Source organism: Taudactylus pleione, unplaced genomic scaffold, assembly GCF_031769625.1.
Source record: "Taudactylus pleione unplaced genomic scaffold, aTauple2 ptg000198l, whole genome shotgun sequence".
NCBI lineage: Eukaryota > Metazoa > Chordata > Amphibia > Anura > Myobatrachidae > Taudactylus > Taudactylus pleione.
In genome coordinates, this window is record NW_028284600.1 from 15500102 (window position 1) to 15524681 (window position 24580).

Here is a 24580-nt window from a genome sequence, read left to right on the forward strand (position 1 = left end):
AGCAGGTGCACAGGTGTAATCATTACTCACTGACACATTTTAAAAGGTCCACAGGTGGAGCTAATTATTTCACTTGATTCAGTGTGGAGACATGGAAAAAATGCACTGTTTGGGGTCCTGAGGACAGAGTTTGGGAACCTGTGCTCTAGCTACTCCCAACTGTACACTGGTCAGATGGGCTGCTATGCTCTAGCTACTCCCCACTTTACACTGGCCAGATGGGCTGCTATGCTCTATCTACTCCCTACTTTACACTGGCCAGATGGGCTGCTATGCTCTTGCTACTCCCTACTTTACACTGGCCGGATGGGCTGCTATGCTCTAGTTATTCCCTGCTTTACACTGGCCGGATGGACTGCTATGCTCCAGCTACTCCCCACTTTACACTGGCCGAATGGGCTGCTATGCTCTAGCTACTCCCTACTTTACACTGGCCAGAAGGGCTGCTATGCTCTAGCTACTCCCTACTTTACACTGGCCAGATGGGCTGCTATGCTCTAGCTACTCCCTACTTTACACTGGCCAGATGTGCAACTGTTCCCGATTTACTCCTTACTTTACACTGGTTGCATGGACTGCTATTGAGGAGTTATACCTTGTGTAATGTCCAGACGTCACAAATTCCTTTTAAATTACTTCTATACACACCTTCATCTATTGTAACAAGCACACACTAAAAAGGTATTTGTAAGTTTATATATTTACATAAAAAAAAACACAAAAGAAAACAACGTACCAGTATTGCTGTTCATGTCCTTTGGGGGTAAACCTGCTGTTTTCTTGAAAACAAAGAAATATACTTTCAGAGCTTGCTCACACCCATCCATTTTTGTTTTACGTTTTACTCTTTTTACACTTCTATAAGAGCATTAAAATTAGGACAAAGATGAGTAAATGGTGCCATTTCCACCATTACTTGCTAAACACAATGTGTACAATGTAAGAACACGACACACCCTATTTCTTGTGTTACCATGCGCTGCTAGCACATTCCATCTTCCAGGTTAAAGTGCAAAGCTTAAAAAAAGTTAATGGAAAACACATTAAAAATGCATCACTCTAGTGTGCATCGGTTTCTATGCATTTGTAGCCATCTTCCCAGAGAACATGTGCGTCCTTTTATGTTCATAAATTAATGCTATGTGTGGATGCATTTGTAAGGAGGTTTATTATTTTTTACATTATAATGTGGTGGTAAACTTTAGTTACTTCATTAAGATTATGAACTGGCATTTTGTAGTCCATGATAATCATATTTTACATATTTTAGTGCCAAAATAAACAGTTATTCATCATGGCAACCTATTAATATCCAGACACTCATTGCTTGGTTACACAATCACCATGGAAACCTCTTGCAGACACGCAGGAAGGGGAGAAGGGGGGACATCAGCCAATCAGAATGTGCCATGTGTTCCATTGCTCCCATTTTTAGAATGCGGTGCTATACAATTTGTGCTTTTGTCTGGACTAAATATCTGAAGGCACACTTTTTAGTGATGTAATATCTTATTCAGACAAGCAGCAATGTAATAAAAAGAATATAGAGATACAGAAGGAATAATTCAGGGACATAAGAGATTATTAAATTCCTTAGATTTTATTAGTTTATTGCATGCTTTATTTTTGATCAAAATCTAAAAATTGTAAAAATAGTGATTTACCATAAAAAGACTGAGAAATCATCACTCATATGTGACATGATGCATAGAAAGCTGTCCAACTATCTGCATTCTGCATTTTTTAATAAGGACATTGTTTATTATTAATGAGATTAATACTGAAAAATGACTAATTGTCATAACAATAAAATAGGTTTGCAGAGTGTTTCATACTAAACGAAACCAGTATCCCCCTATAAAGGAATAATGCTTTCTATAAAAGTCACTGTACTGCTATAGTTGGGCATAAACGGGGCAAAGGAGGGCATTTCTGAGGATTGGCTGGTTTTATCCCTTATTACCACTTAGCTATTGTGAGCAATGAATGTACGCGGAGTGTATATTATAAAGTTAACAGGTATAATCTTACCGGTTTTGGTTGAGGTGTGGGTTTTCTGGTTAAAAAAACCAAAACAAAATAAATTAATCAAAAAAACATTAGAACCATTTATTTTTTATTTTTGCATTATCGCTCATTTTAAAAAGTTAGACCCGTTTATGTCACACTCACATATTCCGCGGACGAGGGCACGGAACAGATTTACTTGGTGCTTCCGGTCTGCTCACAACTGTTCAACAAAATGTATAATGTTAGGCTTGTGACAGAGGGGAAATAAAAAAAATATTTATTATTATAGCAAAACAAATATTTAAGATCACAAATGAATAAAATAAGATATAAATAAGATTGCTCTATAAATTCTCATGCTCAGCATACATCGCTCTCTTCTCTTAAAGCTGGCCATACACTATACAATTTTCTGTCAGATATCTGTCCAATCTGGTTGGTTGGAATGAAAACCTGGTAATGTATGGGAGCAAATGACAATCGTCCATTTTCTCACAAACACTGGAAAACAGACAAAAATGGTCGTTCAGACAAATTGGTTAAAACACACAAATTTAACTAATTTGAACAATTTTTTTGTCCTTTTTTCAATGTTTAAACCATATGATCGACTGTCATTTGCTCCCATACATTACCAGGTTTTCATTCCAACCAGCCAGTTTGGACAGATATCTGACAGAAAATTGTATAGTGGATGCACAGCTTTAGGCTCAGACACCTCTTGGTTGTTCGGTCAATTCTAACACCTACACCAATTTCATCTGATTGCTAAAGTCAAGGTCAAGTGTGGATGACTACAATATTTTATTTCCTGTAATAAATATATTACCCCATAAAAAGGTAATATCTACCCTCAGATGACTCATTTATAAGGCTTGTACTTACCTGCCTAACCCCAATCCCCCACCTCCCCTGTTTTACAGAGATTATTGCTATATTTTTCAGGCTACCTATTGTGCTTTTCTTATTATGTAGATAATCCAACAAGATTCTTTTTATTTATTCTTGGGAATTCCGGATTAAGGAAAATTTGGAGGATTGCCTGTCTGAGCTAATCATTTCAACAAGCTAACTGAAAGTTTGCGCAGAAAATCAGGCACAATAATTGTTTTAAGAACAATATATACATAGTAAATAGCAAACCTATTTTATGATACAGAAATGGCGATCTAAGCTACAGTATGTAGATTATATCCTATTCAGTACTGGCTGCAGAGCTGGAGATGTGTCCTCGTACACTGTGGCTTCAGTCGGGCCAAACAGCCCCTCTCGGCATGACAGGGCCAGATGTCTCGGCCGCGCTGAGCATCTTCCTGGCTCAAAATGTGTGAATTATTTACATAAATAAAACAACTGGGACCGACAAAGCTGCTCTGACAACTAGATTGTACTGATCATTTTGATGTGCGACATCTGTGTGTGAATGAGTCTATGTAAGAAGTGCTATGATGCAGCAACTGCGGCTTTTTCCTACACCAAGTCCTGTTGTGCTTCATCTGTGACCTTGTACATGTTTAAAACGAATTCCTGCACGGTATAGTCGCAGTTCAGCGTCTCTAGTACACTAAGTGGTGATTCGTGGCATCTGCCACGCGATTCAGATGCAACATTTAAAGAAAAACACTGTACACTACACTTCTCGGAGCGGCTCAGTCGCACCGTGCATCTCTCGCCGTACTGCCGTATAGAGATGCCAGATGCATAAGAACACATTTGTACATTAGGGTTGCTCAGCCGCACTGTGGCCTTGATTCAGAGCCGGACGCTCTTTTAAAGCGCTTGCTCTGAATCAGGGCGTTTTTTTTTTTTATGGAGCCGGCCTCCTGGCCGCTCGCTAAGCTGTAGGTGACCACCCACAGCTTTTGCGAGCTGGCAGGTGATGGTCGCGACCATCGGGGCTTGCGACGAGACCCTTGTGGTAGGGTCTCGTTCCCGCAAACCCCAGTGAGCTTCCTGCTCTAAATAGAGCAGGAAGCTCACTACTGACATCACTGGCGATGTCAGTGGTGCCTCCCAGAAACGGCAGGTGTTCCTTGTTTAGCCACCCCCCCTGCCCGCCTCCAAAACGGAGCGAGCTGTCAATCACAATCGACAGCCGCCCCCTTTTTGGTGCGAGACCCGTAGTGACAGAGCGCCCGTCGCTGACCGGGTCTGGCGCATGCGCAGGGGGCAAACATCGACCCGCTTGCGAGCGGGTCTGAATCAGCCCCTGTGTACGGATAATGTAATAGTCAGCATTACTGCCTCACAGGTCGTGGGTTTGATTCCCACCACAGCCCTAACTGTGTGGAGTTTGTATATTCTCCCCGTGCTTGCATTGGTTTTCTCCAGGTACTACTGTTGCCTCCAACAAAAATATAATGGTAGGTTAATAAGCTCCTGACAAAAATAATGAATGGATGGATCCTAGTGTGTAAGTGTGTGTGTATACAAGTGGTAGGGAATATAGACTGTAAGCTCCACTGAGGGCAGGAATTGATGTGAATGGCCAAGATTCTTTGTAAAGTACTGTGGAATACGTGTGCCCTAAAAAAATAAAGAGCTCAATTTAAAAAATATAACTCCACCTTTTGTGACCCCTTTATAATCAAATATTTTACCATTGGCTTCTAGTGCGTCCATTCATAGACCTACATTAAAGTCCTGATGAAGGGTTATGGGCGCTGTTGCAATACGAAAGTATTCCCTGCAGCGATGAAACTAGCCCAATTCTGGTCACGCTGTTGCTCTGCTATATGTAACTGGGGAATTGGTTGGCGTTTCCACACCCCCAACCCGATTGGTATAGATGGGGGTCATATTTTATTTACAGAATCCATATATACGACTTACACATACTTACCTACTTTGCAGGGCACCTTACCGGGAACCACCGGAGAGGACCTGCTGCTCTCATCTTCGGGGGGCAGGGCCAGGCTATAGCCATCATTAGGTCCCGTCCCCTTTTACAGGAAAACCCCGCAATTCGTGGGTCCGTGAGGAGGGGGTGGGGTTAAATGGTGGCAATTGATTCATTTATCCCCTCCCCCTCACTACGCACCCGCATATTTCTCTGTAAATCTCCCCATCCTGCTCACTTCACTAGGAAGTGGGCGGTATGCGTGAGATTTGCCTACTCTGTCAGGGGTGGGGAGCCTCCAGCGACTCCCGGGAGAGTAGGTAAGTATGGACTTACAGTATACCATAGTCTTAAAATATGTGAGAAAAAAAACACATGATTAATGGACAAATGAATACAGGTTAGGGTCACTTACAGTCATCACATACTTCGTACTCTTGATCTGGTTCCTAAAACAAAAACGGATACAGAGTTTTTAATTGAAGAAAAGCTGACATTTCTTTGAAATGACCAAGTGATGTGATAAATTGTACGTTAACGGACTGTGGAAGTAAAAAGCGTTTTTTGTCCGATTTGTGGAGTAAGGGAGAAATTGAAAACTAACAGAAAATAAAATGAAACCAAACTTGATTGAAAAATTTAACTAATGTATTTTTATATACTACAATGCTCCTATTAGCTAGCTTCAAGTAGCCCAACAGTTATTGCAAAAAAGACACATAGGAGCTGATTCCGAGGTGGGCACAAGTGGCGTCAGTGCTGCGTTTTCAGTAGCAGCGGATCTGAGAAGGTATGCAAATGCTGGAGGGGCCATTTTTAGTGATGAGACGCCCACCTCTGGCTTCTCAGATACGCTGTATGCGGCCGAAAGCGTCAGATTGGATCACCATTGCGGCGAGCATCGGACATCTGATACCACTACTAGCCGAGGCTAGCAAGTCTATTTTAGAAGACGCAGTCGCTGGTTTTTGCTCGTCTCATAACGCGGCGGACACCCCCGTTTTCTGAAATTCTTCCCCCTCCCAAACGGCTGCAGACTGTCAAACAACTGACGTCTGCAGGTGCACTGCGTCCGACAACGCAGGACCAGATCTGATCTAAAATCATCAGTCAATTGTGATCGGATCGAGTTTGCATACACCTTTGAATTGCCCAATAATCACTTCTCACTAATTCAACACATCTGACAAATGTAACGCTGGACTAGGCAATCACGTAATGTTAATCGTTGCACTCTGTAGTGTACTTTGAGATTTTACTAGGATTATGCAATATTTAATCATCGATTATACATCCCACGCTGCCACAAAATCCTGCAGCCTCGGACAGTCAGGGCAACGAATCAAACTTAAACACTTAAAACAAAACAAGTGCAGAAGTAGGTGCAGATGTGAGACAGAGACTCGAGAGGTCCTTACCCTGTGAGAGCTTATAATCTATTGGGAGAGGGCTTTGCTGAGACAATAGGATGGATAGTGCTATGTGAGCCTGGAGCTGGTAGAATTCGCAATAGACGTGTGGATACCTCATTTAACAAATGATTATTGAAATACTTGATTTGTGCAGTTATCAGGATAACTAGTAAAGCGTTTTAGCCAGGGATCACTAGTGAGAGTCGACACGGGTAGTAATTATTCTTTAGGCACAACAAAATGCTTGTAGACAGTTATACTCAGGAGTTTAATCCTACTGTCAATCCTACTGTCAGTCCTATTTACTTTAGTGAAACATAGAAGTGAAAAGTGTTTTCAGTCTAGATTTCCCTGTTGCATCAAATGAGGTATTTAAAAAAAAATAAAAATACACCAAACATGTTAAATGAAAGTTGTTATAGCCACAGGCAGATGCACAGATTTCCTACTTGTGTTTCACAATTTATAGCAGATACTGGAATCTTCAAAATAGTTCTCATAATAAGCCAAAAATTCAATTACTGTTTAATATAACTGTTTTAATGCATGTATTTCAAGCATACTGTAAATTTAGATTAAAGTACATGTTCAAGAAAATATTATTGTTGCTGTTAAGATCAACAGAATATTGAAACATTGTAACGTATCAAAGGACTGAAGCTCTGGGAGAATGGAGAAAAATGTACAGACCACCTACACAATGCACAAATGGTGGCAACCAATCCCTGTGCATAGGAATATACCCTATGTATTAGCCAATGCCCTGTGTACCTACCAATTTTGGTGGAGAATTCCTTCTGGGAAGTGGCTGCGATAACCTACAAAACGGGATAGAATATATTTTGGTGTGTTTAACAGTAAATGTATATATCAGTTTAGGCATTAAAGATGTGTAACTTGCAAACATTGTTCTTCTATAATTATATTACGATAGATCTATGTTATTCTATCCCTTTTCACTTCACAACAGCGTTCTATGGTGCAAAGTAAGGACAACTCTCTCAAGCCCACAATCGGGGAGATAGATTTGTTCTGGCACCAAAGACCGAACTCGTCTCCCAATCCCTTTTATTTTTTTGTTGTTGCAAACGGAGATGTGGCCATCAGCAGTCTGTGCTAATAATATCTTTTAAAAGTATTGGCAAAGTAATTTATCAATCCATTAAATAGGGCTTGCACATGTTACTTTTTTATGTAGTATTGTTTCAGAAAAATAAAAAAAAATCCAATAACTACATATTAGCATTAGTAATTTTTAGGTCTAGAATGCACAGAAACTGAGCTTTTATGGAAAATTATTATTATGCCCCCAATTTGCCATGAAATGGTGTATTCTTGTACTAAACCCCATAGGGGTGTGTATTAAAATATCCAATCTTGGGGCTGCTGTAAGTGCCGCATATGCAAGCACTAGATTGCTGGCATCGCCCCCGATTGAATTAACCCCTATGTGTCCCTGATCTGTAGTAAATAATGACTTCTGTTATTTGAAGATTATGATATGAACTAAGCCGTCAATCCAATTATATGCGGTGCACTCGCGGGTGTGAGTCATCGAGACAACGGGCGCACTTGACAGCAGCCTGAACTCGCTCAAAACTGTGCGCAGCCTCATAGGGCACAAAATTGAGCAAGTTCAGCCTGAAAAGGGCCGCGAGGGGTGCGAGATGCGGTGCCGTTGCCCAACGGCTAGATGCACCAGATTTGCACCCCTCGTGGCTAATTGGATTGTCCCATAAATGTCTCCACCTACAGCCACCGAGGCAGTTCAGAGTCTGATAGGTCTACTAATATTACTATTCGTATATCTACTGTGTCTGCAGCATACTTGCCTACTATTGAAAAAGCATTTCAGGGAGATTGTGAAAGCAACACCTATGAGCGCAGTGGTAAAGTGGACGTGTACTGCTACATCTGAGGGGCGTGTTATTAAAAGGACTTTCATCCAAATGTATACGAGCCCCAAAGCAGTTAGTAAGATCTACTTGTTGATGAAAACACACTAATACTTTTTAGAAAATTAACGTAGCCATAGGGATCACTGTGCCTATAACCAATGCAGGGAAATTATACTAATGATCCCATTATATATATATATATATATATATATATATATATATATATACACACACACACACACACACACACACACACACACACACACACACACGACTTTTCAGGGAGATTGCTACTATTTCAGGGAGTCTCCCTGACAATGATGGAGCGTTGGCAAGTATGGTCTGCAGGGATATGGCTGCAATACACAATAGTATTTCCAACCTTCTCTTTGCACTTTCCATTATTGGCCAGCCCTAAACTTATATTTGCACCCAGGTTTGCTTAGTGGCAGTCGCTTTTTGGTATTTGCACATTCCTGTAGTGCCAAGTTTTGGTAGCATAAATAACTGGAGATTTGATGATACTAGATGTTCTCTGGAAGTCAAATGGTTATTTATTTTGTGACACTAGTTACACTATTAGTTTCTTGTGCTACTCTCCTATGTAATTAATACAATTGTTTCATCTCTGTATAGAATACTGTACAACGGACATGATCATTACTTAAGTACTGTACTGATTCTAAAGAGGTTAGGAAAGTAGATCTTAACTATAACAAAACATATAACCCAATACAGATCATCATATATACAATTATTATTATTCATAATAATAAATAGATATGTTAAAAAAGTTTAGCAAAGTATGTACCTTGATACAGGTGGTGAGGGTTTTGCCTGAAAAAAATAAATAAAAACTTAATTCAATAAATTATAATTGTTTAATTATAAACAAACATTTTGTTGATAGGGTTAGAATAATAAACAACATTGTCATGTTAACATAAAATGCTATGTTATACTATGGGGTTGATTCAATTAACTCACCACCGCGAGTCAGTGCAGCTATATGCCGCACTTACAGTAGCTCTGGACTCGCTGATTTTTATACGCGGCCTCATTGGGCTGCATTAAAAAAAATAAATCAATAAGTCTGGGGTGAGATCGGGCCACGAGAGGAGGTGCTGTTGCCGGCGTTTCCACGCCATTGTAATGGCCATTTGTCCCCCTTCTCGGCTACTTGAATTGACCCCTATTAATTAATTATAAAATTTCTCTCTTGAATAGGTTACCTCAGTTTCAGGGACTTCATACACCACTGTAAGAAAAAGATTATATTGAATTAAACATTCGGAACAACTGAAATAAACAGGGTTATATTTCAGAACATAATTTTGCAGCAGTTTCATCTCAGCACAGATATTGCAACTTGTTTTTACTCTAATATTTCACACTATTGTTTTTTAATGTGAAACAATAAAAGCAATGTTTTAACATATCATATTTTTATTATTTTAACATCCTCCTATGTGATGTATAGGGAATAAGCTTTGTAGTTTGTTTTTTCCTTTTATCACTTTCATTTATCGTCTTGTGCCAGTGCCTCTTGTTTCATTTATGAAGTAGGATTGTTATTTGTAACTGGTCACAGAACACTTTTTTTTTGTGTTGCCACTAGGGGGAGCTCTTGATTCAAAAATGTAAGTGAATTGCTGAGAACTGACTTGTCATAAAGCGATATTATATGTTTTTATTATGTGGTTATTAAATTGTAACAAATACAATTTGTTTGTAAAACTTTGATCAGAGTTTTGGAATCATTTAGCAAGACTCAATTAGTGCATACAATCAGCAAAATGAGGAGCACTGCGTTTTTCGCAAGTCCTGGACCGGTCAGATGAACAACTTGAACAATTTGAACGATTTCAGAGTATTAAAATTAATGGAATCGTCCAAATCTGACTGCAAACACATCAGATGTCAGATATCGTTATCTGAGATACGGGAACGCGCTTCGCTGATCGTTGCAGTCACACGGCAGATTTTCTTTCATATATGAACGATTGAACGATTTTTACAATCATTATCGTTCAGATCCGACAGTGCGTGTGCACCATTACACTGCACATTCAGAAAGAGATACTTTTGTATATAGAGGTAAAACTACTGCTGCACTCTCTTACCAGGCTCATCTACTTCTGGAAGAACCTGATTCTGCGGCTTTGCGGGGGTCCGTGAAGTGGGCTTGTTGCCTCGGTTCACACTTGGAGCTGCAAGAGTAACATTATTTTTTAATTAAATCACTAAATGACACTTACTGTGAATAGATTAATTAAACTGGTGCATTGTGCACAATATGTTGTAGCCCATAGCAACAAGAGCCTCATTCATTTGAATGTAAATATCGAATTGGTTGTTGTGACTTATAGCAATAAGCCCCATGAACTGCGTAGGGTAGGTTTAAGAGAAGTACATCTATTGCCGTCATTTAGGGCTCCTTTTTAGACAGGAAACTGGGATAACCATGTGACAGGAAGTTTGCTCAGTCCGAAATATCTAATACATGAATCAGCTTATGTCATACTTGCCGACATTCTGGCCGCCCCCCAGGTCGGCTTAGCAGGGGGGGCGGGGCTGGGCACATCACACAGCATTTAGGGGTGGAGCTGGGGGCGTGGCCACACAATAGCGTCATTTTGTGCCCCACTCCACAATGCCGAGATTTCTGACATTGTGAAGCAAGGGAGCGGGGTCATGATGACGCGGTTCAGTGCAAATTGCGTCCTCAGCCCCCCCCCCACTGGGGGAGTTTGTGGCCGAATTGCAGGGGAAACTGGAGGGGCCAGTAGGATTGCCTTCTTTTCCGGGGGACGGGAGCGGCATCCGATTTTCAGGAGGCTCCCAGCTGAATCGGGAGAGTAGGCATGTATGGTTTACGTGTCAGGTAATAAAATCAGCCATTGTTCTGAACTGTAACAAAATCTGCTACCCGCAGGGACTGCCTACCAGTGGTAGTGACTTCTCATTGGAAGCACTCCCTTGCTGAACACAGCCAGACAGGCAGCCCCAGGGGGAAGTGTTTACTCCTCCTGGGACTGCCAGTCCACACTGCAATAGCAGAGAGAGCGCTTTCCATGAGAAGCCACTCCCCTGCTATTACGGCAGCCCTATCTGGCTTCTAGGGGCTGCAGCTGATGAAGCCCCTAGAAGCCTGTCTGTTTGCTAGCAGCACCAGGCTTAAGCCACGCCTCCTTATTTAGGCTCCAACCCTCGCTGCTGCTGCCTCCCCTAAGCCACGCCTCCCGGTGACATCAGCTGTCAACCACCAGGATGGCAGGGAGGAGAGGGCTGCATAGACTGCAGTCTATGACATGCAGATCCCCCGGGTCTATGACATGCAGATCCCCCGGGTCTATGACATGCAGATCCCCCGGGCAGACAGGTAAGGAGCCGCCGCTGGTCCAGAGTGTATTCTGTTTATATAACTTCTTATAGAAATACATGGATATGGCATATTTTGAAGTTTGTGCTCAGAAGAGGTTTTGTACAGTTAGATAAATGGGGATAATTACATAAAAGTTTATGTTAATGGTCCTTATAATTATATTCCATGACCACTAACCTACTTTTAACCTCTACTTTAACAACCTGGTGGTAAAAGTTTAACTTAGATATTGAGGTATTTTTATGCAATACACAGAGTCAGATAACCATTTTATAGGGCAATTTACATTCTCAATTATAGGTTTCAAGAATGCAATTCCATTAATTTTAATAGACTATACAGTAACCTAGGTATGAGCTGGAGTTCAGGTGTATAAGTATGAATAGCTGGTATTCACACAACTCCTTTCCCTTTACATCCAATTGAGAAAAGCAACTGCCCAGTGGTCAGACACAGTGGAGCGATGTGTTTCGCTGGCCCACGCATACAAGTTACACCGCGCATGCGTCCCAATTTTGTAAGTAGAGTCACAGTACAGATTTGGCAAACGGTATCAGAAATGTATTGTAAATGTATGGGCGTTCCCGGGCGGTGACTGTGAGGTCAACAGGTAAAAGGGGCGGTGACTAATTAGACGCAGGGAGATGTTGCGTGTTATGGGAGTGTCGTGGGCTGATTCCATACTCAGGCGGATACGCTGCATCTGCCATAGGGCTGGGGCAAGTTTTTATGGTGCGACTGAAGGTTAGTCTAGAGATGCACAAAGCGGTATCTGAACACTGACAGTGAGCGTCTCGGTCCTTGCACATTCGGACGCACGGCATTAGCATAAAGTCACAGCAACGACTCCGGAATCAGACAGGGACGCTACTGTGTCCAACTAAGAATCAGGACAGTTGTGTCCTTGTTTGTACATTGTCTAACAATGTTACTGTTATGCGTAGAACAGTTATTTTAGGAAAATTAAATTCTATCCTCCAACTGGAGTTTTTACTGTATCTCCTGCATTTAAATACCAGTAGTGTTTCTCTATATATAACCAAGCTCCCATTTAACGCTCAAGATATTTTCTATGACTACAGTTACTTTGAAATCCAGTTTCCATTCTCTTATCACCAACCAGTTCCTCCCTTCACCACTGCAAGTCCTCCCCTCACCGCTGCAAGTCCTCCCCTCGCCCCTGCAGGTCCTGTCAGTGATACATACAGTGCATCCGGAAAGTATTCACAACGCTTCACTTTTTCCATATTTTGTTATGTTACATCCTTATTCCAAAATGGAATAAATTAATTTTTGTCCTCAAAATTCTACACACACTACCCCATAATGGCAATGTTTAAAAAGTTTTTTTGAGATTTTTGCAAATTGAATAATAAAAAAAATACACTAAGAAATCACATGTACATAAGTATTCACAGCCTTTGCTATGAAGCTCAAAGTTGAACTCAGGTGCATCCTGTTTCCACTGATGATCCTTGAGATGTTCCTACAGATTAATTGGAGTCCACCTGTGGTAAATTCAGTTGATTGGACATGATTTTGAAAGGCATTCACCTGTCTATGTAAGGTCCCACACTTGACAGTGCATGTCAGAGCACAAACCAAGCATGAAGTCCAAGGAATTGTCTGTAGACCTCCGAGACAGGATTGTCTTGAGGCACAAATCTGGGAAAGGGTACAGAAAAATATCTGCAGCGTAGAAGGTCCCAATGAGCACAGTGGCCTCCATCATCCGTGAATGGAAGAAGTTCGAAACCACCAGGACTCTTCCTAGAGTTGGCCGGCCGTCTAAACCGAGTGATCCGGGGAGAAGGGCCCTAGTCAGGGAGGTGACCAAGAACCCAATGGTCACTCTGTCAGAGCTACAGCATTCCTCTGTGGAGAGAGGAGAACCTTCCAGAAGGACAACCATCTCTGCAGCAATCCACCAATCAGGCCTGTATGGTAGAGTGGCCAGACGGAAGCCACTCCTTAGTAAAAAGCACATGGCAGCCCACCTGGAGTTTGCCAAAATGCACCTGAAGGACTCTCAGACCATGAGAGACAAAGATTGAACTCTTTGGCGTGAATGCCAGGCATTATGTTTGGAGGAAACCAGGCACCGCTCATCACCAGGCCAATACCATCTCTACAGTTAAACATGGTGGTGGCAGCATCATGCTGTGGGGATGTTATTCAGCGGCAGGAACTGGGAGTAGTCAGGATAGAGGGAAAGATGGATGCAGCAATGTACAGAGACATCCTGGCTGAAAACCTGCTCCAGAGTGCTCTTGACCTTAGACTGGGACGACATCATCTTTCAGCAAGACAACAACCCTAAGCACACAGCCAAGATATCAAAGGAGTGGCTTCAGGACAACTCTGTGAATGGTAAATTTGAAAAATCACAAAAAAACTTTTTTACACGTTGTCATTATGGGGTATTGTGTGTGGAATTTTGAGGACACAAATGAATTTATTCCATTTTGGAATAAGGCTGTAACATAACAAAATGTGGAAAAAAAATGAAGCGTTGTGAATACTTTCCGGATGCACTGTATTATAGCTGATGCTGCTGTAGGTAGTGTGAGTGAATTTGCCAAAGAATAAGTACTGCCCTGTCTGTAATCTTTAAAACAACATTAGATATTCAGTTTCACAGTAGGGGTTGTACTTCTGGAACTTCTCTTATTAAGCTCTTTTGTACTCTTCTGCTGGGATGGTGTTTGCAGTCTCTCTGTAGCCAATAAAATATTTTAATATTGAATAATGAACAGCTTATTGTAATAAGTCTGAAGATTACCAATTCAGAGAATACACCACACACACTGGCTTCATGAGTAAAATGATACATTGTAAATGTGATACACAGAAATATGGACACACATCAGGCTTACGTTTAAAAGGCTGCTGTACAGGTGGGCTCTGGGTAGGATCAATATAATTATCATCCTCTGGCATAATGTAGTTTTCCTGAAATAAAGTTCATATGTATGGTAAGAAACACTTTAATGTGGAAGTCCTTTAAATGACATTAGTTTCACTTCTATAGAATATCTTCAGAATTTTAATATTGGATATATTCCACCCCTAGGTAGGGCTTGTTCAGATCTAGACTACTAGGGGTATATTTACTAAAGTGTGGGTTTTTGGAAGTGGAGATGTTGCCCATAGCAACCAAACCGGATTCTACTTAACATTTATCTAGCAACGTCTAGAAGACAATAGCTAGATTCTGATTGGTTGCTATGGGCAACATCTCCATTTGTAAAAACCCGCATTTCAGTATATACCTCCTAGTTGGTTAACATACTAAGTTGTCAACATTCCCTAATGTCCCCTGGGTTGAAAATAAAAAGGACCTGTCAGATTCTGTATTAAGAAACCTGCCTTCTAAGCAAATAAATAACCAAAAAAAACCTTAACTTTTAATATAAGAAACTATGGCCCTCATTCAGAGCCGTACGCTCTGAGCAGAGCGCACGCTCTGAATGAGGGCCGGCCTCCATGAAAATTTAGCGTCCTCCTGGACGCTCGTATAGCTATACGAGCGTGCAGTTTGATGGCCGCGATGGTCGTGACCATCGCGACCATCGAAATTGCGAGCCGGAGCCTGCGGTTGAGGTTTTCAACCGCAAGCTCCGGAGTGATTTTGGCTCTATCAGAGCCAAAATCACTCCCACTGACATCACGGCTTCTGACGGGAGGCGTTCCCGTGGGAACGCCCCCGTCAGGGAGGCACGCCCCCGGCACACCTACCAAAGGGGGCGTGCTGTCAATCAACATCGACAGCACGCCCCCTTTGATCAGACACAACGAGCGAAGGACTTTCCTTCGCTCGTCGCGTCTGGCGCATGCGCACGACGGAGCTCCCTCCGTCGTGCGCATGCTCAGTCCAGAACATTGACCCACTTGCGAGCGGACAGCCGCTCGTGAGTGGGTCTGAATCAGGCCCTATGTTTTTTTTTTAACCTCTGCCAGTACCAAAAGCTGCTGCTATCTTCATGTTGCGCCTATTTGGGCTAAATAATATAATTAAGGACCAGTGAGCAATATATTATTATTATTACATTTTATTTATGAAAGGTGCCACAAAGTGTACTCAGCACCATACAGTGTAAACATACAAAAAGTAACAGGGTATCAGAGGATTATTAATAATAATAATAATAATAATAATAATAATAATAAATATAATACACAATGGCAGACCATAGCATCAACAAGTACATAGCATGATTACTAAATATTAATATCACCAAAGACTGGGTTGAACAGATTGACAGGGACAAGAATAGGGTTACTTCGTGAAGCTAACAGAAGCAGAGGTGAGCTGATTCAGAGATGGATGTAATGCCGATATTTACACAGATTGACCGATTGTCAGCCATTGCATTTGTGTAAGACGCATTACGCACGTACACAGATTACGCTCGCTCAGAGGATTCACCCTCAAAGTGAGTGACAGGTAGTCAGCATTTGGGGGAGGCAATGGGCTGATGGCCGCCTGATCGATGTTTCCGGTTTTGTGCTCGAGCGTCAGATGAGAGATGCATCCAGTGGGTGTCTCTAAGCATTGGGCAGCAATTGTGATCTAAGAAAGATCGCAGTTGCGATGCCATTAGTGTCCATCTCTGAATCTGACCCTCAGTACTCAATGACGACCAAACAGTCAGATTCGCTGAAGGGGGGGAGACAAAAGAGTTACATGGATAAGTTTAGGGAAGAACAAGTGGGAAGAGGGCCCAGCCCGTAAGAGCTAACATATTAGGGGAAGGGGTGAACAGTTATATGGTGAATTGGGAATCATAGAAAGCAGAGGAGAACAGTATCAAGTTATCAGGAGGGATGGTACGCTATAATAAAAGGTAAGTGTTAAGGGCTCGTTTAAAGCTGGTTGAGTGTCTGACTAGGCGGGGAGTGAGTTCCAGTACACACTGAGGGAAATCTTGGAGGCGAGCAGGAGAAGTAGTGACCAGGGTGGAGGAGGCACTGGTCAGAGGAGGGACAGAGAGGGTGGCAGGGAGTGTGGGCAGAGATGTAGGGAGGGGAGGAATGGTTTTAGGCTTTCTAGGTGAGAGGGAGTAGTTTACATCGAATTCTGAGCAGGATCAGGAGACAGTGAAACAGGCTGCGGAGGGAAGAGGCAGACACCGTACGGCGGGAGAGGAAAAATATATATAATCCTGCCCAGAAGACCACACGCATTTTGAGTATTCCAGAGTCATCACAAGGAGACCTTCTCAAGTCTACATCTCCAATATATTATTGCAGAGGATATTATTTTATTTTCTCTAGAAATTTGTGTCACTGGAACCGGGTAACTGAGCTTCAGTACCTAAATATCATTGCACCCAGGGGCAGTGGGGGAAACTCCATAAGACCTGGTTGAACATTTGTATGTCAGCACTATCCTTTAGCCAATTGTAAAACAGACAGATAATTACCTCATCCTCACAATCCTGCTGTGGTGTGCATGCTGGCTTTTTCATCCTAGGTGGCGGTAGCGATGTAGGCTGAGGTCTTGCAGATACGCCCGGCTTTGGCAAAGTCTTGGGTATCGGATTGTTCGGTGCGTGCAGTCGATTGGTCGCTTGCGGTAATTTTTGGGGAGGTTTTGGGAATGACTCGTTTGTCTTAGGCAGTGGTCTTGTGAACTTGTTCATTTGCTCACTAGGAAGGCTAGGTAGCTGCCGGTTTACCTGTTTATCTGTTGGTGAAAGTAGTAAAATATTGTCATAATATAGGAGTTTAGTTTATTAGACTTTAATCTCTTATAAGTAATTCTAATTATATATGAGCGCCTTAGTTTTTGCTCAGATCTTCCCCCCAGGTTCAGATCTCGGTATGAGGGCACGGATCATCCTGACGTAAATCTCGGCTCTCGTGTGTCTTAGGTTGCATGTAATGTATATGTGATTCAAAACAATGGGGGGGTGGTTCCATAAAGAAGATGCGTGGGCGCTGATAGATAATGCATGCATGTGTGCTAGGAACCAAACCTGGTGAGAAATCCAAACAAAAATGAAGCTCGTCTCTAACTCTGCCTATACAACTGGGAGATTATACGTCTAGCCAGACACTAGTGGTACAATGGGGAATGGGGTAAGGAAGCAGAAAATAGAGGTAAACTGACATATGAAATGTTGGTGAATTCTTCTTACTTTCTATAGTCTTTTTTTTCTACCACCATCAACTCCAGTTTTCTACCACATTTTGGTTACAGACTGGAAGGTTGGCATTTTATTGTTCATAACTGTTACAATGTTAATTTACCACCATTTTAAAACAATTTATCTTCACTTTCTGATCGACACTGTAGATAAGATAGTAATAGCCTTTTTGACTCAGAAGGGATTTGCATGAATGACATCGCAAAGACAAAAACTGAATTTAAATCATCACCGAAGGAAATGTGGGTGTAACGTACAAATCCTTCCTACTGTAGCTTAGATTTCTGCTGCACTACCATGACTTCTGCAATACCATTACTGCTACACTACCATTACTGCTACACTACCATTACTGCTACACTACCATTACTGCTACACTACCATCGCTGCTGCACTACCATCGCTGCTGCACTACCATCGCTGCTGCACTACCATCGCTGCTGCACTGCCATGACTGCTGCACTACCATCGCTGCTGCACTACCATCGCTGCTGCACTACCACCGCTGCTGCACTGCCACCACTGCTGCACTGCCACCACTGCTGCACTGCCACCACTGCTGCACTGCCACCACTGCTGCACTGCCACCACTGCCACCACTGCTGCACTGCTGCACTGCCATCACTGCTGCACTGCCATCACTGCTGCACTGCCATGACTGCTGCACTGCCATGACTGTTGCACTACCATGACTGCTGCACTGCCATGACTGCTGCACTACCATTACTGCTGCACTGTCATGACTGCTGCAATACCATTACTGCTGCAATACCATTACTGTTGGAATACCATTGGACTATTTGGAGGGAAATAGGAATTTGGGACAGTGCTGTGGGGGGCAGACTGGAGTTACAGACTCGTACAGAATATCCCAAGATTTGCAGGAGGTGGCTCAATTCCGGCAAGAAAGCTGCTAGATTTAAAGCAACAATTAGTTTTAATGGTGAAACCAAGCTTGTTTTGCCTAAAGACTAATTTCTGCTTTAAATCTAGCAGCTATCGTGCCAGAATTGAGCCGCCTCCTGCAATCGCATGCGGACATATGGGCCATAGTAAAAAACTGCCTTAAAACATATGCCGAGGTTGTACAGAAGTATAGCTGGTATTTACTGAGGTCCGGCTTTTTTGGAACCCTTATGGTCAGGGCCACCTTCACAAATTGTGGGGCCCGGGATGGACCAAATAGGTAGGGCCCCCCCAGCCCCCATTATACAGAACACAGCAAACACCCCCCCAGTAATCTCCCTCCCCTCTTACAACATGGGGCCCACCCACCCACTACTTTTCTTCTGCCAAATTTACACTCCCTGACAGGCTCGGCCGGTGGTCCGCTGCTACCAGCGCGCAGCCACCTGCTCCCAGTACTATATCCCCTCCCTACCTCTCCAACCGACCGCTGCTGCTATCGTGTTTGTGGCTGCTTGTGGGACGCAGGCAGAGAGGATGCTCCCGGCTGCTTGATTGTGCTATCCTCCCACAGTCAGCCATATACACGGCAGCAGCGTCGGCCAGTCAGAGGGATAGTTAAAGGATATAGGAGTGGGCACTGGCGGCCGCAGCCCCCCGGCCGAGACTGTCGGTGAACGCAATTAGCAGGGGGTAAGTAGTGGATAGGTGTTAGGAGGAGTGGACGGGTACCCAGAGTGTCCGGGCCCGGGACTACAGGCCCTGCAGTCCCCCCCTGATGGTGGCCCTGCTTATTGAAAAATCGTTCATATCTGAAAGAAAATCTGACATGTGAGCCTGCAACGACGAACGATGCGCGTTCCCGCATGTCAGATAACGATATCTGACATCATCTGTGTCAATAAAGTTAGTGTCAATCTGTGTTCTTTAGCAGTAATGGAATTGGTCCCAAGTTACCTGCGTATCCTCCATTCCGGTCAGTGAACTTAAATGATGGAGGGATATGATCATTTGCATTTGGTGGAGGCTCATAGTTGTCATCGGTTTGATCGTCTGAAGGAACCACATAGTTGTTGTCTGTATCAGAATGTTCATCTGGACTCTCATAGTCACTTCCCTGTGTAAATAAAATGGTTTAAATATCCTGAATTACAAGCACTATGGATAATTTACTGAGCTGCAAAGCGTGACAGCGCTGTGCAAGTGTAGTCTGAGTGCTCGTTTCAAAATAAATGTGCAATCTTACACGGTAGGCACACATGTTTTTGGGGTCTAGGGTGCAAATAGTTGCTTCGTGCTTACTGGGGGAAATGGTAGGATCTGGGAGCTCCTTGCTTACCAGATGTACAGTACATATCAAATAACTTGTTCATGCATACAGACAAGTCCCCTTATAGCTCAAAAAAATTGCAATGCACATTTTTAAAGATCTTCTCATAATATTTAAATTATTATATTGGAAGAACTTATAAATAAAAAGTGATCTTACAAATTCATCTGACCATTCCTCTTCATCCTCTGCGGTACCTAAATTAAAAACACAATGATATTTTTTAACTCAACAATATGACAGAATTCTGACTCTCGAAGTTGTTTTCATAACACTTAGATATAAAATATATGTATATTTTTTTTTTACCTTGCACATAGTCTCTTCTTGGTACACTTGGTGGAGCTTGCTTTGTTATACTGCAAACAGACAGGATTAATTGTAAAGGAGCAGTAGCCATAATGCATAGCCAGACTGGGACAGGATGCAAGCTTACATAAAGACTGTAGTGAGTAACTATGGGCTGAGCAGCGAACATAAGTTAAAGTTACATACAAGGCGAGGCAGTGGGTGAGTAAGTGGGGCTATTAAAACAATGTGTGAATGGTTAATTGGAAAGAATTGTGAATAAAGTATTTGACAGATGTGAAGGCGTGCACGCCTGCAAAAGGGGCATGGCCTCGTCTCAGAGAACCAAGGTGGAGCTGCTCGGCCAGGGTTAGACGCTGGACCGGTCCATCTGGCCATCGGCCCTTCTGGCATTTGCCAGATGGGCAGTACGGACCTGCTGGAGATAGACATCCTGATTACACTACATTCTACTCTTCTCTGTTTGTTGATTTTAAAACAGGTTTTCAGCATTTCTTATGATAGATGACAGGAACAGTACATGCTCCTGGTAAAAAGAAACTACTGGCGACATATCGCCTTCAAATAAAAATGCCAATTTTATTACATTGGGCATTTTTTTTTTCTATTAAAGATGGCAAAACAGTCCAGCACCAAGTCTTGAATCTGTCACTGGATATGTTATCTTTACAGCCTGCTTGGAAGGATTTATCATAGAAGGAAAGGTGCCAAGTTTCATCTAAATAGTATTCTACGTTGTGACATTAGGTTTTCAGTATTACACTATTTCAAGGCAAAATCCACAGAAGTTACAGTAATAAGTTGTACCCATCCATTGCTCATATATGCCCACTTTTTTTTTCTCTTAAAGTTCAGGTACACTTGCAGGGGTGGCATGATATACCCCACCGATTCTCACTGTCAGTTTGCAATTCAATATGGGTAATTTCCGCAGCACATATGGGTCAAAGCATGGTAGAGTTTACCCTCTGTGAATACACTTATTTGTTCAAACCACTTAAGACTGTGCCCACCTTCCACTTTGGAAAATCCTCTCGGGTTATTCTGGAAGCTGAAAGAGCCACTGCTTAAATGGGCAACAGTCCCTCTATATGCTCAAAACTTCCCCATCAAAGCTCACATGGATATAGTAAGCGATGCATGTACCCATACAAATTGTAGATACCATGACATCACAAAACAGCATTTGCCCTGTGGGGTCAGATTTTTTAATTATCACAATATGTGTTCGTTTTCTGTTTTATATATGTGTTCGTTTTCTATTTTATTTAGCTGTATATCTGTAGATGGTGGTTAAGTACTGTATGTGGGTTTGAGAACATGTCTGACTATGTAGTCGCTGCTAGAATACTTTCTGCAAAGTTTAATGGGAAATAGATGGTTGGGGCGGACAAACAAAAAACGAGCCTGTGTATGTGTGGATTACACATTTATCGCAGGGCTATAGATTACTTTACTACAGATATATGCATACTGTAGTTGCCTACCTTTGGCTTCTCCTCCCCAGGAGAAGCCTTGTAGGAGAAGCAGGTGGACTGTAATGGGGGCTGGGCCTGATGGGGTGCACCATTAAGCCCCGCCCTCTTCGTGGTACATTGCCACGACTGGCTTACATTTAAATAGGGGGTGGGGCTAATTGACGCGATTCACTGAGAATCACGTCATTAAGCCCTGCCCCCTACACGGGGACCCGCAATCGCCGCGGAAATTCTCCCCACTTCACTAGGAAGAGGGCAGAATGCGGGAGAAGTGCCTACCCTTCAGGGGGTGTGGGGGGTTACCTGAAAAATTGTGAGCCTCCCACGAAAACTGGGAGGGTAGGCATGTATGGATATATGCACTCCTAACAGATATTTAGGAGTATATTTACTAAAGTGCGGGTTTTTAGAAGTGGAGATGTTGCCCATAGCAAACAAATCGAATTCTACTTAACATCTATCTAGCAACGTCTAGAAGATAATAGATTCTACTTAACATTTTAATTAGCACCTTTTAGAAGAGAATAGCTTAAATCTCATTGGTTGCTATGGGCAACATCTTCACTTCTAAAAACAGTCACTATTGTAAATATACCCCTTAAATTCTACTCCTTCTCTGTATGGTGAAGACCACAATTATATTTACGTATGGGGCCCCCACGAACTTGAATCTGGTGGAATTACATTTTTGTAACAGTAGGTGCAGGGGGTGTGGCTGCTATGGCGCCGGGCCGCCTCCGGGACTTGGTCCTCACACTGCACCAATTTACACTCACCTTCTGAGCCCCGTGGGTGGCTTTTCATTTCTTAGCAGTGTGCTGCTGCAGGGCAAGCATATCTGCTGTCCCGGCCAGCTCAGTCTCTCCACACTGATGGTGGGAGAACCATGGCCACGCCTCCTCCCAGCATCAGTGAGGTGAGACGGAGCCAGCTAGGGCTCAGAAGGAGAGTGCCAGCTCCACTCTGAATGGTGCATTGCATGGGGGGGGGGTTGCTATGGGCTCCCCATAGGGCTACATAGGACTGGGGCAGTATCGTGACGTGGTGAGGAGAATGAAGGGAGGAGTTACATAGCGGAAGGTGCAGGGTCCTCAACAGTGCACAATGCGATGATGCAAGTCTCATGATCTACTGACGCAGGAAGGTTGTGGCATCAGACGTGCTTCTATATGAAACATACATCCAAGGTTTGCTCTCTACTGTGTTTTCAAACTGACTTAACTCAGGTCCCTTATCTCCGCTTCTCAAGTAGAAGTAGAGAACACCTTAAGTAGATACTTATAAAGGCAGCAGTGTGTGTTATATTATTTTGTAAATCATCTTTTTTAGCAATTGTGGCATTATGAATTCATTATTTTATTGTTCCTTCTTACATCTGCATATGCTTTCCTCTCTGCAGCGCTGACTGTTAGTCATGACCACATTGTACAGCAGACAAAACTGGTCTCATAGTCTCATGATGCAGAGTTCTTCCTTCTCTGCTTCTCTATAGTACAAGTTATAATCAGACGACCGCAAACTGTTAATAAAACTATTACGCACATAACCCTAATAATATCTATATATTGTGCAGCAAGGGCATCACACCACATTTTTTTTTAAATAAGAATACTTGGGTATTGGAGGTGTAGGCGAGCATACCAGTCATGTAGACACGCCACAGAACAGTGATAAGTCTGGGCAATACTTCTGCCAGCCGTCAGCTTCCTTCCTTCTAGACTATCCCTTATCCCTACTTTAGCTCTATATATGGTAACACCCCACCCACTATGTTGCCCTAAATGGTAAACTGTCAGAGTAAGCTCAGCAGTGCTAATACGGGGCGGTCGTTCCGGAATCGGTATGAAATACAGAGGGACGGGATTCTGGCTGTTAGTACACTGGCAGCGGTATCCCGATGGTTAAAATCCTGATAGGTGAACGGTAAGTAATGTTTCCCTGTTCTATTTAGCCCCTAACCCTCCTTTCCTGCACCCTTATACTAACCCTCCCTACCTCGCACCCTAACCCTCACCTTCCCCCCATTAGTGCCTAACCCTAACCCCCCCACTCCCCCCGGTCATGCTTGAACCTAACCCTCCCTGCCCGGAACCTAACCCTAACCTCCCCCCTCCCACAGCATAATGCTATTTCCCCCCAGGGGCACCTAAACCTAAGTCCCTCCCCCCGCGGCTGATACTTACCTTTCCCCAGTGTCCTTACGGTCGGATGCTGTCTGCCGGGATTCCCGACATCGGCATCCTGTGTCATTTCGGCGCCGGTGTTGTCTCGGCGATCGGAATTCCGATGTTGGGGTTCCGGCAGATGGCATCCCACCTGGCGGGATCCTAACCGCATCCTGTTCTACCAGTCTGAGCACCTGGCAAGCTACTATCTGGAGAATTTAGTGCTGGTACATTGTTGTATAATTATATATATATATATATATATATATACACACATACACATATATATATATATATATATACAGTCAGGTGCATAAATATTGGGACATTGACAAAATTTTCATATTTTGGCCTCTATTCACCACCAAAATGGCTTTGAAATTAATCAAACAAGATGTGCTTTAACTGCAGACTTTCAGATTTAATTTGAGGGTAATTACATCCAAATCAGATGAGCGGTGTAGGAATTACAACGGTTTCTATATGTGCCTCCCACTTTTTAAGGGTCCAAAAGTAATGGGACAAACTAAACAATCCTAAATCTAACTTTCACTTTTTCATACTTTGTTGCAAATCCTTTGCAGGCAATTACAGCCTGAAGTTTGGAACGCATAGACATCACCAGACGCTGGGTTTCATCCCTGGTGATGCTCTGCCAGGCCTCTACTGCAAATGTCTTCAGTTCCTGCTTGTTCT

General features: G+C 42.9%; 1 protein-coding gene across 6 annotated transcripts in view; it reads right to left on the reverse strand.

Annotated features, from left to right (window-relative positions):
* BLNK (B cell linker) overlaps nt 1–24580 on the reverse strand; it is an 80317-nt gene that overhangs the window by 20663 nt on the left and 35074 nt on the right. For all 6 annotated transcript variants that reach the window (XM_088476931.1, XM_088476929.1, XM_088476927.1 and 3 more), the window contains 13 exons: nt 20242–20291; nt 20092–20129; nt 19560–19719; nt 16971–17233; nt 14421–14496; nt 10283–10369; nt 9392–9417; nt 8971–8996; nt 7037–7079; nt 5265–5298; nt 2173–2230; nt 2032–2056; nt 737–779 (listed from right to left, as the gene is read on the reverse strand). In XM_088476931.1, the coding sequence (XP_088333057.1) occupies nt 737–779; nt 2032–2056; nt 2173–2230; nt 5265–5298; nt 7037–7079; nt 8971–8996; nt 9392–9417; nt 10283–10369; nt 14421–14496; nt 16971–17233; nt 19560–19719; nt 20092–20129; nt 20242–20291 (929 nt within the window). The remainder of the gene's footprint in view (nt 1–736; nt 780–2031; nt 2057–2172; nt 2231–5264; nt 5299–7036; nt 7080–8970; nt 8997–9391; nt 9418–10282; nt 10370–14420; nt 14497–16970; nt 17234–19559; nt 19720–20091; nt 20130–20241; nt 20292–24580) is intronic.